The sequence below is a fragment of the Blennius ocellaris genome (assembly GCF_963422515.1).
Source record: "Blennius ocellaris genome assembly, chromosome: 5".
Classification (NCBI taxonomy): Eukaryota; Metazoa; Chordata; class Actinopteri; order Blenniiformes; family Blenniidae; genus Blennius; species Blennius ocellaris.
This window is the reverse complement of record NC_137654.1, coordinates 30502310-30520779: the sequence shown is the minus strand read 5'-3', so window position 1 is coordinate 30520779 and position 18470 is coordinate 30502310. Positions and strand designations below refer to the sequence as shown.

At 46.0% G+C, this 18470-nt stretch overlaps 1 protein-coding gene across 2 annotated transcripts; it reads right to left on the bottom strand.

Moving 5' to 3' along the window:
• Nucleotides 1-8687: 8687 nt before the first annotated feature.
• On the bottom strand, nucleotides 8688-17497 carry bcap31 (B cell receptor associated protein 31). 2 transcript variants are annotated; one of them, XM_080496045.1, is made up of 8 exons: nucleotides 17393-17497; nucleotides 15430-15529; nucleotides 15266-15366; nucleotides 15030-15174; nucleotides 12943-13078; nucleotides 11332-11455; nucleotides 10912-11012; nucleotides 8688-9563 (listed from the first exon to the last, which is right to left on the bottom strand). In XM_080496045.1, exons 2-8 carry the CDS (start codon nucleotides 15519-15521, stop codon nucleotides 9537-9539), a joined length of 726 nt encoding a protein of 241 aa, XP_080352171.1. In that variant the 5' UTR covers nucleotides 15522-15529; nucleotides 17393-17497; the 3' UTR covers nucleotides 8688-9536. The 2 variants fall into 2 exon arrangements, with proteins under 2 accessions (XP_080352171.1, XP_080352172.1); XM_080496046.1 differs by having other exon boundaries at nucleotides 15430-15526; nucleotides 17393-17484.
• Between the last annotated feature and the right edge of the window lie 973 nt (nucleotides 17498-18470).

Here is an 18470-nt window from a genome sequence, read left to right as displayed (position 1 = left end):
ACGCCAACGGACACTTCCTTTTCCTTCCGCCGTGACGCCGCGGCGGCGGATTCCTGCAGGTCTCCCGAGTTCTCGGCCGTCCGGGGTTCTACCTGGTTCTGGACCCCGGCGGTCGCCGGGGAGGTTTCTCTGCGGGCCGGAGCCTCGCCGTGTCTGAAAAGCCGCGGAGTCGGAGGTTTCTAGTTGTGGGGGGGTGTCGTGGCGCTCCGGGTTCGGGGGGGTGGACGGCCCGGACACGCCGACACAAACCCGATCAATGGCCATAACTCACCGTCAGACGTTAGAGGGACTGGTGCTCGCTCACTTTAATAAAAAAAATAAAAATAACAATTTTTCGCTGCAGATCTGAGCTCCGAGTGTCAAAGCGATACGGGAAAAGCTGAACTCTCGTGGGGAGTTTGTGTGACGGCGGACGGAGACTCTCGTGGGGAGTTTGTGTGACGGCGGACGGAGTTGTAGACAAACAGACTGAACCTCCCAACGACAAGCTTGTAAAAGTCTTCAGCAAACCTTCACGCGGTCGCTCAAATCTACGAATCGACGAGTCCCCGAACGTCTCGTCTTTGTCGAGACGTTCTTCCCCCGCTTTCCGTCAAGAAAAACGTAGATGATGTCATCGAAAGCCAGCGAGTTTTTCTTGATACTTTTACGAGTTCTGGTTCCCAAAGCAGAACTTTAATCTCAGTTAACGTCATAAAATATATATTAAAATAGAAACGTGAACGTGATCCCGCTTTGTGAACACCAGCAGCTTCCTGTCCCGCCTCCCCGACCTCTGACCTTACATCGTGTCCTTCGGCTACTATTATGTGCCAAACGGGCCCCCGGTGGTCCAAACAGACCCCTGGTAGTCCAACCAGACCCCCGGTAATCCAACCAGACCCCTGGTACTCCAATCAGATTCCTGCTAGTCCAACCAGACCCCTGGTAATCCAATCAGATTCCTGCTAGTCCAACCAGACCCCTGGTACTCCAAAACACACGGACTTGTCGCCACGCTGCCGTCTTTCCGCCGTCGGAATCGAACAAACCGGAGATTTAAAAGCTCGGACGATTCAAACTGCGCGTCGGAAACGCTCTTGGCCTTCTTCCTCTTCCTGTCGTCGTTTCCCTTCCTGCCGTCGTTCTGCCGCAGCTTGAGAAACAACCAAGAATAAAGAAACAAAAATAATTTACTCAAAATACTTTTCTTCTGTCACGACAGAAACGTGATCTTGTCTGAAAAGTCGGCGATTTTTTTTTTTTTCTCCCGACAGATAAATTCACCACTTTGATCCAAAACACAGTCGTTTTGGTGAATCTTTAAAGAATTAGTTGATTTTGAATTTGTTTCTCAGAATTGTGATTCTCAAAAGGTTTTCAAATTTCTCAGACTTGTATTAAAGTAAGTTTAAGAGTTTGTTTGTTGGAATTTTCCACTTTATTTTGAAAGGAATGTCTCAGTTTTTCTCTTAATTCGAAACTTGAACTTTAAAACAGAATTATTTTGGAACCGGTCTTCAAAAGATGACTCATTTATAAAAAAAAATTTGGAAAATATATTTTTTTTCTTTATTCTCTTTTTCAGCTGCTTGAGACGTTTCAGTTTTACAGAAAAGTTCTCTGGGGTTACTGAAGGATTTCTCCTCTAAACTGAGCGGCTCATCAGCAGATCTCCTTGGTTGGACTTTGAACTCGCGAGTCGCTGACGGCGTCGGCCTTGTGGGCGTCGGCCTTGTGGGCGTCGGCCTCGCGGGCGTCGGCCTCGCGGGCGTCGGTTGCAGGCACTGCCTTACGTCATTGTCTTAAAACTCTCAAACCCGAACGTTCGGCTCGCCAAACCGATCCCTCGTCCCACCAATCAGCAGCCTGCAGAGGCGTGTCTACAACTCCGTCTCCTAGCAACCATCCACACGGTTAGAATGTAAGCTATCGCTACACACATTTGCACATCGTTCGCCAGCAACGTTTCTTTTTGTAAAATGAATCAGAGATTTATTTTGTGAAGGCTTTTATTTTGCTGATACGAATGGGACAACAGAACTTTATTTTGGAATTCTATATTTGATGCAGTATAAGAGGACTTTATCGGCTGGTTGTTGACGTGACGCCGGCGGACGCTGCAGCACCTTCAAACCTCCACTTCAGATTTTCAGTCTAGAAAAGTGGCTCGTCACGGAAACGACTGAGAAACGAGAACAAACTGTTGTTCTGAAGTGCTTTTCTCTCCGAGTGTTTCTACGGTTTTGGTTTGATTTGAATCGTGTTAAGAAAAGTTTTTTGCTCATTTTTCTAAACTTTTCTGGGTGTAGATTTTACTCTTTGTAACCCGTCGTCACGAAACGAATCAGGCGTTATATTTAGCACTTTACCTGGAAATCTCATATAATCTGAAGGAGAAGTCGGGGAGCGACGTACTGTACCTTTAAGGTGTTGGAGCGTCCGTCCAGGTGACGGGAGCGAGCAGCGGGGGGAGGGGGGAGGGGGGGGGGGTTAGCTACGATGCTTGGTGTGGCCCTGAACGCACATGAAAGGGAACGTCTCCAATCTTCAAAGTGCTTCAAAGTCTTTTTAAGCTTCGATTTTTTTTTTTTTTTTTTAGCTTTTTATCATTTTTCTTTCTTTGTGTGTTTTAATGAATTTTGTTGTTTTGTTAACCCTCAGACTCCCCCCCCCCCCCCTCCCCCGAAGGCTCTTAAAAAAAACAAACAACCGAAACAAATAGAGGATTTGATTTACAAACTGCCGACGGCAGGAAGGTTTCAGACAAACAGCTTCACTACCTCAGTGAATTCACACGGGCACATTTCCCAGCATGCAGCGGGAGCTTTCCTCGCCGCAATCCCAGCCAGAGACTGAGAAACAAAACGCAGCGTTTTTCTGTTTATCACAAAAAACAAAAACTGTTTCGGTCCAACTGTTGAACCAAACGGGCCAAAAATAGCAGCTGAGGCTGAAGAGACGACGACTCCTCTTCCTCCGCCTGCGTCGTTCAGGAAGAACGATCTGAAAAGGTGAAGAAATATTCCGTCTCACCAGGACGAAGGAAAAAAATGCAACAAATCACGTTTTAAAGAACGAGACAAATCACAATGTCGTCGGCGTAGAGGATTTTCAATTCGGTCACAAAAACTATAAGCAAAGTGAAATTAAACGGAGCTTTTAATCTGAAGGAGGAGCAGCGATGGGCCTGACTGGAGGAGGGGTGGAACTTTAGCCATATAGACGTACTTTTCTACGGTCGTCTGGATTAACGAGCCGAAGCTCCATCCAGGCCTCGAACCTTCACATTAAGAGCGTCGCTCCATTTTCCGCTTCCAGACAGAAAAAAATACAAACTTTCTGGTGGGAAAAAAACAAACAATGAAGTAAATGTTGACGCAGGCGATCGGCCGCGACGAAGACTTGACTTAATCCAACACTAACATTTCTAACCTGCAGCTGCAACCTGATCAACTCACATTTTAAATCTCATGTTCTTCTTTTCTTTAGTCTTTATTTTTTAAAACACGTGATTCCTCACTGCGTCGGGAGCCGGGAGGGACGGAGGGGTGGAGGGGTGGAAAAACAAAAAGAGGCTCTGCAGCCAAGCAATTAAGAAAAAGGAGAAAAAAAAGTGAGGTTTCATTTTATTTGTTCTCTGCTGCCAAAAACCTGCGACTGCGTCTCTGATCCAAACTGAACAAAGTCGTTGATTCACTTGAAGCTTCCTTCTTCTTTCAAATGTCTTTTTTTTTTTTACTTTCTCATTCCGGCGGAGAAAACTGATGGTGCAGACTTTTTAAAATCTTTTTTTTTATGTTTTTAATGTGAATTTAGATAATGTTAGAAAAAAATACTCATAGAAACAAACTGTTTTTCTTTTTGTTTATCTAAAACAAAAATAACAATATTAACAAAACATTTCTCATTCTAAGAAAGTTTGGTAAAAAAAAATGTAAATATTGATTGAAAAATCCTGTGGTTGTAAATTGAAATGATTTAAATTCCGATGAAAATGCAGCAAAGTAAATATGACAAAATTAAACTAAAATCTGAACTCAGCATTGAATTTTAATAAAGAAAAAAAAATCCTTTTTGAATGGAAATGATGAGGAAAATATGATATAATTCATAAAGAAAAGTTTATCTACAACATTTGGAAAAAAAAATCATTAAAAATCATCAAAAACATCCAGATAAGTTTGGTTTTTTTTGTTTTTTTCTCCCATAAAACCTAAAATCAGTTTCTCTCTGACCGGCGATGAGCTTCGGACGACGGAAACGTTTCGATTCTCCGACTCGGAAAACTTTTAACTGACGACTCAGGAAATACAATTTTTTTTCACAAATAGTTTCATTTAGGGACCAAAACCTTCAATCTGAATCCTGATGTTTTTTTCAAAGCTTTCAGACTTTTATCGATGTTTGTTTGTTTGTTTGTACAGAAAATTTCACAAAATGTTGCCAAATAAAAATATCAACCAAAACAGTGGAATTCTGTCAAATAAAGATAATCAAATATCATCGGCGTAGAACAATTCCCCTGTTATTTCTATCAGTGAAACCTCAACACACATTTTCCGATTCACTGAGATGTTTTTTTTAATCTATTCATGACAATTTGATGTGTCTCTCAAGGAAACTCCCATTTTAGATCAATAAAACAAACAAAAGTGAAGTTTTGACTTCGTTTTGCATGTTACTTTTTGTATTTCATGCCTCTGATTTTAATTGTGCAGCATTTTGTGATCAAACCAATCATGAATTCATAATTCTGTGCAAACAACAAAATAAAGAAGTGTCCACTGGGTAGTTTTTTTTACAAAAAGTGAACGAAGTTAAAAACACAAAAAATCCACAGAAAGACTCGTTGAGTGAATAAAATGGATGTTTCTGAGTCTGTGAATCCAAACGTTTGTTCGTCTTCTTCAGGTTTGGATCACCGACGCCGTCCACAAACTTCAGACAGCTTGTTTCCGTCGGAGGAGAGCCAATTTACCCACAATCCTTTGCAGCTTCGGGTGATTTGAAGTATTTAACAACCAAAAAAAAAAACCATGTTTTTACAAACTTTTCTGAGGTCGGTGCTACAGCAAATTCATGAGTTCATTAATCAATATCTAAAAATCACAGAACAAAATGTATTTTAGCGTGTTTTTTGGGGGGGAAGCTGAACAGAACCAGCAGGGGGCGCTCTCCTCTGACAGGACGAACCTTCACGATCGGGCTGGAAACCCAAACGTAGCGCGAGTCGCTGGCTTCAACAACACAAAAGTTATTATGGTGAAAAATAAATCACTTAATCATTCCAGGTTTAAGTTTGTTTCAAGTTTACAAACTTAAACCTGAAATATTTAAAACGGTTGTTGCTTCTTTTACATTTTCAATTAGAAATGAACATGTTAAGTGCCGGAAAAAGTTACACTTTTTTTATGTTTTGGTCGCCACCGTTTTCAGAGGGTAAAAAAAATAACCAAGTAAAAGTAATATCTGCCTTTACAAAATTAAACTGATGATCCAATGTTTTTCTCAGAATAACACAAACAAACCAAACCTTCCTTTTTTTCTGTTTGTTGCTAAAATGAAAAAATAATAAGATAAAACATGAAAATTCAAAACAACCAAAGCAAAATGTCAACAAAAGAAAAACCAAAAATGTTCTCAAATGAGACAAAAAGCCAATAATAATACTGAATTTCCCCATAAGAGATTAATAAAATAGAATTTTGAGTTAACTTGTCTTATAAATATGGATGAAAACTGACAGAAGAGATGAAAAATGTAAATCTGGTACAGAAATGATTCAGAGGAGGAGAAGAGTTTGAAAAACTAAAATAACCATGGAGGTAAAAAAAAAAAAAGAAATGTTTAAAAAGAAACATAATGTGATAGAAAGAAACATTGAAAAGTCGTTTAAAGAAAGAAAAAAAAAGATTTGATAGAACATTGTTGTGAAATGGAAAAACCCGACATGAAGCAAAAAAAAGTGCCGAATTCAAAAGACAACAGAACAAACGGGGCAAAAAAAATTTGACAAAAATATTTTGGAGAAAAATCAAACGTTCAAAGGTTTTAACAAAAAAAATTCCGATTAAAAACAGATAAAAACCAACCGAAGCATTTTGGTTGTTTTGTGTCTGTACAAATAAAAATTTAAATTAAGAACATTTTGTAGAAACAAAAAACCCTAAATTAAACTAAACCAACATCTAATAATATTTTTAAGTAAAAATGTTAAGTAAAAACAAAAATTTTATACATATATATACAAATTCAAAATTTTTTATCAACAAACTGAAAACTAAAAAAAAAGTCAAAAAGACACGTGGAATATTAAAAATAAAAGTTAAAAATGGGAACATTTTGAAAAAGATGTCACATAATTCAAGTCAGGCACAAAAGAATCCAAATGCGAACCTTCAAAATAAAACAAAAAGTCACGAGAATCTTGCAAAACAACGAACATTTCACAGAATCAATGTAGAAATGCAAAAAAAAAAATTTGTTGATTTTAAAACCTTACATTTTTTATGAAGCTCAAATTGTCCCAAAAAAACGATGGCTAGCTTGTTTGCGCTGATTTTTTTTTTCTTTCTTCTTTTCGTTTCGTTGATTTGAAATGTGGTGGGTTTCCAGCCCGACCGCCTTCACGCAGTGACCTCATGTCGTTGTTGTTCACGTTGTCGTTCCTGTTGTTGTTCTCGTTGTCCAGTGTTTGTGTGACGTCGCGTTCGCAGTCGTCTTCCATCCTTAACCAGTAGATTTACTGTAGCGCTAAAAACAATTAGCTTCTAGCGGCATTAGCGGTAGTGAGAAGAACTCGGGGCTCGACGTCGACGAGTCATCGGCCAAACTAATCACAAATAAGTAAACTGATTAACGAATAAAAAAAAAAAATAAAAAAAAGTGGTGCGTCGACGACGAACGTTGGAGCCCTGATGATGTCACCAGTGTCCCGTTGACCTTTGACCTCCTGCGAGGGGTCGCCATGCTGTGATCACTGTGCTCGCTCACCACCGAACCGACAGCAATAAAACTGACGTCATGACAACCACACCACCCGTCTCCATGGTTACTGAGGGTGGGGGGGGGGGGGCAGCACCCACTCGCTTCATGTTGAGTTTGACTGACGGCGTGAGGCTCCGCCCACCGGCGTCTGAGCTTCCCTCCAGTTTTAGTCACATTTAATTTAATTTCTCCTCAATTAACTTCAACTTCATGACGGGAGCGACTTTTACGAGATTTTTTAATATTTACGTCTGTAAACGATCACAAACCTGTATTTAGCCCGACGGGCGGTGGCGTCCCCCAGGGATCTGCTCTCGGGACACTTTTTATTTGAATCTTACAAATGATTGGATAAATTCTCCAACGACACAAATGTAACGTCCTCAAACAAACAAAACGTAATTTTCTGTCCAAAGAGACGTCGTAGTGATGCTCAAACAGCTCCTTTCAAAATAAATGGTGAAAGATTGGCCACCGAGGTCCGTGACCAGGTTCTACACGTGTGTGTGTGTGTGTGTGTGTGTACACGCCAAGAGAATGTACACACACACACACACACACACAGTTGACTCCCACTGTGAATCAGGTCTGAAGTTTCTCTGACGGGAAGACGACAGGAACAGTTTGAATTTCCAGGAACTTTGAAAACCGAGACGACCGGGAGGAACAGCTGCCTGATGACGAAGAGGAGGAGGAGGAGGAGGAGGAGGATGAGGAGGAACAGCTGCATGTGGATGAAGAGGAGGAGGAGTAGGAGGAGGAATAGGAGGAGGGGGAAGAGGAGTAGGAGGGGAAAGAGGAGGAGGAGGAGGAATAGCTGCCTGAGGATGAAGAGGAGGAGGAGTAGGAGGAAGAGTAGGAGGAAGAGTAGGAGGAAGAGGAGGAGCAGGAGGAGGAAGAGCAGCAGGAGGAGGAAGAAGAGGAGCAGTAGGAGGAAGAAGAAGAGGAGCAGTAGGAGGAAGAGGAGAGGAGCAGGAGTAGGAGGAAGACGAGGAGTAGGAGGATGAAGAGGAGCAGGAGGAGGAAGAAGAGGAGCAGTAGGAGGAAGAGGAGGAAGGGAGGAAGAAGAAGAGGAGCAGTAGGAGGAAGAGGAGGAGGAGGAGGAGGAGCAGGAGTAGGAGGAAGACGAGGAGTAGGAGGATGAAGAGGAGCAGGAGGAGGATGAAGAGGAGGAGGAGCAGGAGGAGGACGACGTGACCGATGCGTCGTCTGAGTTTCTTTGTTAAAAGAGAAACGACTGTTGTCGTGTTGCTTTGTAAATAAAGTTGAACAGGTTTGAATGTGTAGATTGTGACGTCGTCACGGCAGCGCAGTGGTCGGACTCCTCCGCCTCACAGTAACTTAGTAAAGTAAAACTTTCATTTTGAGTCCCGGACAGATTTAAGGAAACTTCTGTGGTCTCAGTTAGTCTGGATCCCAGGAGGGGCGGAGTCTGACTGGAGGGGCGTGGTCTGTGTGTGACTGGCCAATCAGAGAGCGTGAAGACAGTCCGTTACCAAATGAGGATTTTCCTTCAGCACGAGCTGGAATATCGATTAGTTTTACTCGTATCAAAGCTCGTACTCGTCAAAACAAGCTTTTATCAGAACTGGAAACTCGTTTCCGGTTCGTCCCGGTACAGAACCCTGAGGAACACCGTCACTCACTTTAACAAGTAAAAACAAACAGGCTCACTAACACGTTCTGAAAGTTGTTGGTAAACAATGAAACCAAACCAGTTTTCTCTGAAGAAACATTTTATTTTGATAAGAAAAATCACAACAGAAAAAAAACAAAAAACAAAGTTGCGTGCAGCTCGAGAGCAAATCAGACGAGAAGCGACACCAGAGACCGACTCCCACCGGACGCAACAGGAAATAAAGCGAGTTTATTCAACCAAAACGTGTTCAAGAGACGAGTTTCCCCGTGAAAGAGACATGAGAACCGTGAGGAATCAACCAAACAACCACGCCGTGAACTTCGTCGTCAATAGTTTAATAAATTCAGAGGAAAACGTGAAGAAAAAAAAGAATTATTCTGGATTTTCCCCTCGGAATTTTAACCTTTTTTCAAAATTGTGTGAACCAGGTTGGTTTTCAGAATAAAAGTTCCCACTTCACGTCCCCATCATGTTTAAAGAAGAGGTCTCTAGGGGGCAGCAGAGAGTCTGGGTGGCTTCAGTTCTACGTTTCAACCTTTAAGGCGTCTTTTTAACAATCAAACCGTCAAAAGTGAAGAAATCCAACGTTTTCAAACCGGAGCGACGGGAAGCAGCGACGTTCCGGAAACACTTTTCTCTCGACAAGACAACAAAAAAAGCGGAAGGATGGAACCAGAAGAAGAAAGTTGGAATGAGACGAAGAAGAGTCTGACGGTTCCTTGCGTCTGAAGCCGACGTGGCGTGGATTTATTTTGGAAAGCGGTTCCACTTCCTGCGGGGAAAAACGTTACTTTTCTCTTCAACGTGAAACAAACAAGGTGACAGAAGAAGCGTCGTTCAGGCGCTGAAGCTCAAGACGTGACGAGCCAATCAGAGCTCGCCACCGCCGGAGGACGGTGACGAAGAGGACGGGAAACCCTCGTCTTCCTCAGTCGGACTTTTTGTCGCCGCTCGCCTGAAAAATAAACAAGACGATTGAAAGGCTGGAAAGAAAACTGTGTGTGTGAGTGAGAGAGTGAGAGAGAGTGAGAGAGTGAGAGAGAGAGAGAGAGAGTGAGAGAGTGAGAGAGTGAGAGAGACTGAGTGAGAGAGACTGAGTGTGAGAGACAGAGAGTGAGAGACAGAGAGTGAGAGACAGAGAGTGAGAGACAGAGAGTGAGAGTGAGAGTGTGAGAGAGAATGTGAGAGAGTGAGAGTGAATGTGAGAGAGTGAGAGTGTGAGTGTGAGAGAGAATGTGAGAGAGTGAGAGTGTGAGTGTGAGAGAGAATGTGAGAGAGTGAGAGTGAATGTGAGAGAGTGAGAGAGAATGTGAGAGAGTGAGAGTGTGAGTGTGAGAGAGAATGTGAGAGAGTGAGAGTGTGAGTGTGAGAGAGAATGTGAGAGAGTGAGAGTGAATGTGAGAGAGTGAGAGAGAATGTGAGAGAGAATGTGAGAGAGTGAGAGTGTGAGTGTGAGAGAGAATGTGAGAGAGTGAGAGTGTGAGTGTGAGAGAGAATGTGAGAGAGTGAGAGTGAATGTGAGAGAGTGAGAGTGAGAGAGTGAGAGAGAATGTGAGAGAGTGAGAGTGTGAGTGTGAGAGAGAATGTGAGAGAGTGAGAGTGAATGTGAGAGAGTGAGAGTGTGAGTGTGAGAGAGTGAGAGTGAGAGAGAATGTGAGAGAGTGAGAGTGAGAGAGAATGTGAGAGAGTGAGAGAGAATGTGAGAGAGTGAGAGTGTGAGTGTGAGAGAGAATGTGAGAGAGTGAGAGTGAATGTGAGAGAGTGAGAGTGTGAGAGAGAATGTGAGAGAGTGAGAGTGTGAGAGAGAATGTGAGAGAGTGAGAGTGTGAGTGTGTGAGTGTGAGAGAGAATGTGAGAGAGTGAGAGTGTGAGTGTGAGAGAGAATGTGAGAGAGTGAGAGTGTGAGTGTGAGAGAGAATGTGAGAGAGTGAGAGTGTGAGTGTGAGAGAGAATGTGAGAGAGTGAGAGTGAATGTGAGAGAGTGAGAGTGAATGTGAGAGAGAATGTGAGAGAGTGAGAGAGAATGTGAGAGAGTGAGAGTGAGAGAGTGAGAGTGAGAGAGTGAGAGTGTGAGAGTGAGAGAGTGAGAGTGAGAGTGTGAGAGTGAGAGTGAATGTGAGAGAGTGAGAGAGTGAGAGTGAGAGTGTGAGAGTGAGAGAGTGAGAGTGAGAGTGTGAGAGTGAGAGAGAATGTGAGAGAGTGAGAGTGAGAGTGAGAGAGTGAGAGTGAGAGTGAGAGAGTGAGAGTGAGAGTGAGAGAGTGAGAGTGAGAGTGAGAGAGTGAGAGAGTGAGAGTGAGTGTACCAGCAGCAGGCTGTGCTCCTCCAGCAGACGGTCATACTCCACCGTCAGATTCTGCGCCTGTTTCTTCATCGCTGAAACGTCTCGGTCAGACGACTGGAGAGCTGAAACACAGAGGAGCCAGGTGACAAATTACAACCTTTGTCTTCATGAAGAAGGAGGAGGAGGAGGAGGAGGAGGAGGAGGAGGAGGAGGAGAAAGAAGGAGGAGGAGGAGAAGAATCATTTGTTCACAAAGAAAAAGTTAGTTTATATCAGAACGTCTGAAACAAAGTAACATTTTGTTGACAGACTTTTGTAGCCTGAATTCCTCCTCCCTCTCTCTCTCCCTCCTCCCTCCCCCCTCCATCTCTCTCTCTCCTCCCTCCCTCCCTCCCCCCTCCATCTCTCACCTCCCTCCCTCCCTCCCCCCTCCATCTCTCACCTTTCTTGGTGGCGTCCAGCTCGTCCTTCAGACTCTTCATCTCGTCTTTCAGAGTTTTGTTTTCCTCCGTCGCTCCCTTCTTCTTCTCGCTGTCTGGAGCTTCAACGCCGGCGTCTTTCAGTTCCTGTTGAGACGGAGAAGAAAGTCTCAATCAGTGTGTACACACACACACACACACACACACACACACACACACACACACACACACACACACACACACACACACACACACACACACACACACACACACACACACACACACACACACACACACACACACACACACACACACACACACACACACACACACACACACTAACAGACTGAAGCAGCCGTCAGGATCCGACCATAAAACATTTTACTGCCGTGAACTGAATCCAGCAGCAGTTCAGAAAGGTCAACGTCTCGCCAGGGTCACATGACCTCAGGGGGCGGAGCCTACAGCAAGGCAACACGTGTGTTTAGTGTGTGAGAGACAGAGCGAGCGAGACAGAGAGAGAGACAGAGCGAGAGACAGACAGAGCGAGAGAGAGAGTGACAGAGAGAGAGTGACAGAGAGAGAGCGACAGAGAGAGAGTGACAGAGAGAGAGCGAGAGAGAGAGCGACAGAGAGAGAGCGACAGAGAGAGAGCGAGAGAGAGAGCGACCCAGAAAGAGCGAGCGAGCCAGAGACAGAGCGACCCAGAGACAGAGCGAGAGACAGAGAGCGAGAGAGACAGAGAGCGAGAGAGACAGAGAGCGAGAGAGACAGAGAGCGAGAGAGACAGAGAGCGAGAGAGACAGAGAGCGAGAGAGACAGAGAGCGAGAGAGACAGAGAGCGAGAGAGACAGAGAGCGAGAGAGACAGAGAGCGAGAGAGACAGAGAGCGAGAGAGACAGAGAGCGAGAGAGACAGAGAGCGAGAGAGACAGAGAGCGAGAGAGACAGAGAGCGAGAGAGACAGAGAGCGAGAGAGACAGAGAGAGACAGAGAGCGAGAGAGACAGAGAGAGACAGAGACAGAGAGCGAGAGAGACAGAGACAGAGAGCGAGAGAGACAGAGACAGAGAGCGAGAGAGATAGAGACAGAGAGCGAGAGAGATAGAGACAGAGAGCGAGAGAGATAGAGACAGAGAGCGAGAGAGATAGAGACAGAGAGCGAGAGAGACAGAGACAGAGAGCGAGAGAGACAGAGCGAGAGAGACAGAGACAGAGAGCGAGAGAGACAGAGACAGAGAGCGAGAGAGAGAGACAGAGAGCGAGAGAGAGAGACAGAGAGCGAGAGAGACAGAGACAGAGAGCGAGAGAGACAGAGACAGAGAGCGAGAGAGACAGAGACAGAGAGCGAGAGAGATAGAGACAGAGAGCGAGAGAGAGAGACAGAGAGCGAGAGAGATAGAGACAGAGAGCGAGAGAGAGAGACAGAGAGCGAGAGAGAGAGACAGAGAGCGAGAGAGATAGAGACAGAGAGCGAGAGAGAGAGACAGAGAGCGAGAGAGATAGAGACAGAGAGAGACAGACAGACAGAGAGACAGAGACACAGACAGAGAGCGAGAGCGAGACAGACAGCGCGAGACAGACAGAGAGAGAGAGAGTGACAGAGAGAGAGCGACAGAGAGAGAGAGAGAGAGACCTCCAGCAGCTGCTCGTTCTCCTCCATGTACTTCTTGGCGGCGGCCGTGGCGCTCTCCGCCTGCTTCTTGAAGGCTTCGTTAGACGCCATGAGTGACGCCTGCTGGGAGAGCAGGGTGGCCAGCCGGCGCAGCAACCTGCACCGCAAACACACTGGCCGTTAGCGCGGGAGCTAACAAAGCTAAAAACAAAGTGTGTGTGTGTGTGAGTCCCTGTGTGGAGCACCGAGGTTCTCCGCTCAAGAAAATAACCCTCCAGGATGTTACTGTGGGGCGACGGCGCCGCCTGCAGGCCGGAGGAGGAACTGACTGACACACACACACACACACACACACACACACACACACACACACACACACACACACACACACACACACACGGCTTTAAGAGTCACTGGATCGACTCACACACTCCTGACATTTGGTGGCAGGAGTTGCTGTAATGACAACCACAGCGGGGGGGGGGGGGGGCAACAACTGCAGCAGTGCTTGAATAATTGCCCCCATTCTAAAGAGTCATTCAGCAGGACGCCTCCGTTACACAACCTTTCAAATGAAAACAAGTTTTGTGTTTTCATGTCCAAAATACACACACACACTTATTACGGTGACTGTCAAAATAAAAGTCCCAGGAGTCATGACATCATGGAGGAAACTTTGTTCCGACGGTCTCTACTGAGCACGTGCAGAAGCAGAGTTTCAGAAAAGTTTAAATGACGACGAGTCTTCAGAGGCCAAGCCCCGTCGCCATGGAAACAGAGATTTAGCGTCTCCATTTGAAATGGATCAGACATCCAGACCAGAACCCAGCCGGTCCAGACCAGAACCCAGCCGGTCCAGACCAGAACCCAGCAGGTTCAGACCAGAACCCAGCCGGTCCAGACCAGAACCCAGCCGGTCCAGACCAGAACCAGCCAGTCCAGACCAGAACCCAGCCGGTCCAGACCAGAACCCAGCCGGTCCAGACCAGAACCCAGCAGGTCCAGACCAGAACCAGCAGCCACCATGAGTCACACGAGAGTAAAACTCTCTGGAACCTCCCGAAGAACTAAACCGGCGAGAAGTGACCCGTTGGCGTTTGGTTTCCATGGCGACGGACTGGAGGTAAACGCCGTGAGCAGGAAGCACGAGGCGGGTCATGTGACCCCGGCCGGCGACCGCCTGCGCTGCTATTTTCACCCTGCGCCGCTGCAGCAACACAAAATGTCCACATATAGTCCGGTGAGGTTCTGCCGCCGCGCCGTCACGCCGGGGCCGGCCGTCCCAACGCCACGCCGCGGGGAGGAAGTCCCCCCCCGTGACCGACGTGGCGCCGCGGTGACGTCACACGCCTGAAATAATCAGAGCAGCTGCCGGCGCCTCAGTTTCCACTCCGGGGGGGGGGGGGGGGGGGGGGGGGGAGAGACAGGTGCTGCTGCTGGCAGCTCTCGCTGGAGGAGAGCCACTGCCGCCCCCTGCTGGCCAGGCTGGGCCACTGCCGCCCCCTGCTGGCCACTGTCACCCCCTGCCGGCCAGGCTGGGCCACTGCCGCCCCCTGCTGGCCAGGCTGGGCCACTGCCGCCCCCTGCTGGCCACTGTCACCCCCTGCCGGCCAGGCTGGGCCACTGCCGCCCCCTGCTGGCCACTGTCACCCCCTGCCGGCCACTGTCACCCCCTGCCGCCCCCTGCCGGCCACTGCCGCCCCCTGCTGGCCAGGCTGGGCCACTGCCGCCCCCTGCTGGCCGCCCTCAGGCTCAGCAAACACTGCTGCTGCCTCAATCTTAAACATTTCAGTTTCACTCCCCCGACAGCGTGCCTCTGAAGCTAATGCTAGTTAGCCGCCGTCCACTGCAGCGTCACATGACGTCTCAGCTGTTTCTACTCTTCCCTTGGTGGTTTGGTCGGACCAGAGCCTCCAGCAGGACGGGTTCTGACCGGGGGCCTTCATGTTCCACAGCCCCGGTCCAACGTCACGACTCTAATAGATCCTGGATGTTCGGTTCACGTCTGACCTGCAGGTGGCGCCGTCAGCCGTCAGACTCCTTTTATCTGTGTGTGTGTGTGTGTGTGTGTGTGTGTGTGTGTGTGTGTGTGTGTGTGTGTCTCTCACAGGCAGAGCAGCAGGGCGAACCCGGCGATGTACTCGTTCCTCTGCGCTCTGAACAGCTTCATGTGGATGTGCTCGACGGCCGTGGGGTGGTTGGCCATGTCCACCTTCTCCGCCACGCTGTACTTCCTCACCTCACGGACGGCGTCTGGCCGGGGAGACGGGGTCACGGGGTCAGGCGCACATTTCACAATAAGACACACAGTGGCGGCGGGGGCGGCAGCGGCGTGGAGACCCACCGATGAGGAGGAAGACGAGGATGGCGATGGCCACCATGAAGGAGGTGTTTCCGTACAGGGCGATGCTCTGCATGATCCGGGACTTGAAGACCCGACTCCATCTGGAAACACAAACACCGTCAGGACTCCGTGTGCGTGTGTGTGTGTGTGTGTGTGTGTGAGACCTTTTGGGGGAGATGAAGGGGATGCAGAGCAGCAGAACCAAGAAGACCTCGGCGTAGAGGAAGGTGGCCACGGCCGTCCACTGCAGACTCATGGCTTCTTCTGGCCGGGAGACAAACGGCGGCGTCAGTTTCTGAACCTCGGGACCAAATCCCGGACCGGGTTCTCAAAACCGGGTCGGGTCCAGGCGTCGTTCACGACGACGCTCAAGCGAAAACGCAAAACCTTCGTAGTGTTTTTTGTGGGGAGTTTGTTTACAAAACAACGGCGCTGGAAAACCACTGGAAACACAAATCCTGGTCATGAGTAGAAACCGGTTCTTCTGCACATGCTCAGTAGAGACACACGACTATATTCCCCTGGGACTTTTATTTTGACAGTCACGGTAATGACAGTACAACTTGGTCGTCTGTCCACTAGAATGTCCTCCGTTGTTCATGTTCAGAGCAAATTGTTCTCTGCTGCATGTGTGTGTGTGTGGTTTCATTACAAAAACAACCTGCAGCACCCTCTGGTGGCCAAGTAGGAAAACTACATCGTTTTCAGTGTTTCTGCCGCTCCTGTGTAAACTGTTCTGGAACAAAAATGCTAAATCGATGCGTTTGCTCTTGAAACGCAGCGTAAAACAAGTAAATAAGCTAGTAAACATCCCGGATTCTGTTTAGGAGTGAAAGCGACTGAAGTTTAAAGCAGCAGATCTCGTCTTCAGCCAGAAACACTCAGACTTCTTGTTCCCAATTATTCAGCCGTCATCAGACCTCCAGCAGCAACTTGTGACTCTCTGAGCTTCTCGTCACACAACGTCTGCAGGAGCCGAGATAAACGGCCGATCAAGACTTTCTAAATTAGACGGAAACAGAAAACGACTGAGAATCAAGACACCAGCTGAAACAAATCCACGCCGGTGATTTTTTTTTAAAAGAACGTTTTAGTTCAAGGAGTTAAATATTTCTGGACTGATTTAATTGTCTGGTGTCGTCAGTGAAGTCGGATTCCTTGTGAGACCAAGCGGTTTTCATTTTGGATTTTTTTTTAGGTTATTTCTTTTCCTTTCTGATGTTTGCAGCCACACCCTGTTTAGAAATTAGATTTTCCCCCAAAACTCCAGCATGAAAATGCAAACCTAACTCCCATTTGTTAGAATTAAACTAATATACATTCCGATATCACAGAAAACAATCAGATCACTTTAAGCAGACTTTAATTCATGCAGCTACACAGAAGACAACCTGTGATAGCATCAAACAAAGTGCATTCATGAATCTGACGTTATAATAAAGACTTAAAGTGGGGAAAAAAGAACCAAAGTCCCTTTAAAATCTGTTTAATTTTCAGGAATCACGTTAATGACAACTTTTTAATAGTGATCCTGTTAAATATTGGAGTCATTTAAAAAAAATGACGGACTAAAAAATAACCTAGAACGTACTAAATACACATTTCAACAGAACAAAGTTTCTAAGAATCCCCCCAGGGATTAATAAAGTAATTCAGCTCGTGACACTAAAGTGGAAAAATCCCTGATGAATCCAACAACTCACGATTTGACCAGTTAACACGGACTAGATGTGGATGTTCGTGTGTCTGCTGGGATTAAATTCAGATTAACAGGATCGGGATGTTTATTTACTGTGACAGCATGGAAAGAGCTAACTAGCATGCTAACTCTTGTCCCACTAAAACACGCATCCACCCGACAGCTGCGGCTCAGCTTACTTCCTGCAATGTCTTAACAATTAATATAAACACTATTTTTTAAACTCTTAAGTCTCAAAGTGCGTTAAAACTCTCATTTAAGCAGTTTGCTGCCTGCAGCTGGTTCTGGTTTATTAGCATGTTAGCACCACTTAGCATGTCAGCCCGTGTTTTCCGCAGCGGGTTCAGGCGAACCGGAGCACCGGAGCACCGGAGCACCGCAGCTCCTCCCGGCCGCCCTGACTCCCGCCTTCCTCCCGCTTCACTGACCTGGAAAGCTTCAGCGGCCTCGGGGGAGAATCGGTCCGCACGCCGCCGATCCGGAGAACTAGCCTGTTAGCCTCGCCGCCTGCCAATATAAACACTTCCGGGGTGTCCAACTGCCAACTCATCCTCACACCTGATTGGGTGGACGGAGGCGGAGTGGGCGGGGTTTTACGAGTCATTGCACATGACGTCACGATGCGGCCGTGTGTTTGATAACAAACTGATTTAATGACCAACTAATTAAGCAAATATTAATTTAAAACGTTCAAAAGAGCATTGACAAAATATAAATATTCACAATTCAGAGTTTTTTTACGAAGAAATAAAGGAAATACATGAAAACAAGGGATTATGATTATTAACCTTAAGTGATTAAGATTATGAATTTGATTAAAACAACGTGATTAGGAAAGGTATATAGAATAAAGGGGGATAAATAAAGTAAATTCTTTATTTGATAATATTAATAGTCTAAAATATTCAAAAGAGCATTAACCAAAATATATAAAACAAACAAAATTAAGCAACTGAAACATCAGGAAAACCAACAAAAAAAAAATACAATTAATTTCTTACCCTGGATAGTGAAATCAGGAATAAATATGTTAGATGAAAATCTTGTCATCAGCCAGTTTGGTTCATTAAACATGAGTCAGTGTGGGGCAAGTGACCGGGTCACGTGACCAGGTCACACCCAATCATTAATGATTCAAAAGCTGCTGTAAGAAGACCAATAACCCAGAGTGACTTAAAATAAAGAAACACACACGCGAGAAAAACAAATCACACAAAGAAAACAAGTGAGAAAAAAAACAACAAGACAGAAAATACGAGGACACAGAAAAACAACAAAAGCTGCTTGCTGAGCATTAAAGTAGAGACATAAACATATCGAGTACATAAATTAAGATATATACTGTATTTAAATTTACATATACAAGTAGATTGTGACACATGTCTATAATTCCACATATATTAGTAATAGAAAAGGTATTTCTATAAGTATAAATACATAGAAGTAGAACGACTGAGGCTCCAGTACCAGCCGCTGACAGCAGGGGGCGGAGTGGGACTGACAATG

Coding starts and splice junctions, on each gene's coding strand:
- bcap31 (XM_080496045.1), bottom strand. CDS start 15,521: ATGAGTCTGCAGTGGACGGCCGTGGCCACCTTCCTCTACGCCGAGGTC. Junction 15,367..15,429: donor CCCTTCATCTCCCCCAAAAG/GTCTCACACACA, acceptor TTGTGTTTCCAG/ATGGAGTCGGGTCTTCAAGT. Junction 15,175..15,265: donor CCTCGTCTTCCTCCTCATCG/GTGGGTCTCCAC, acceptor CTCCCCGGCCAG/ACGCCGTCCGTGAGGTGAGG.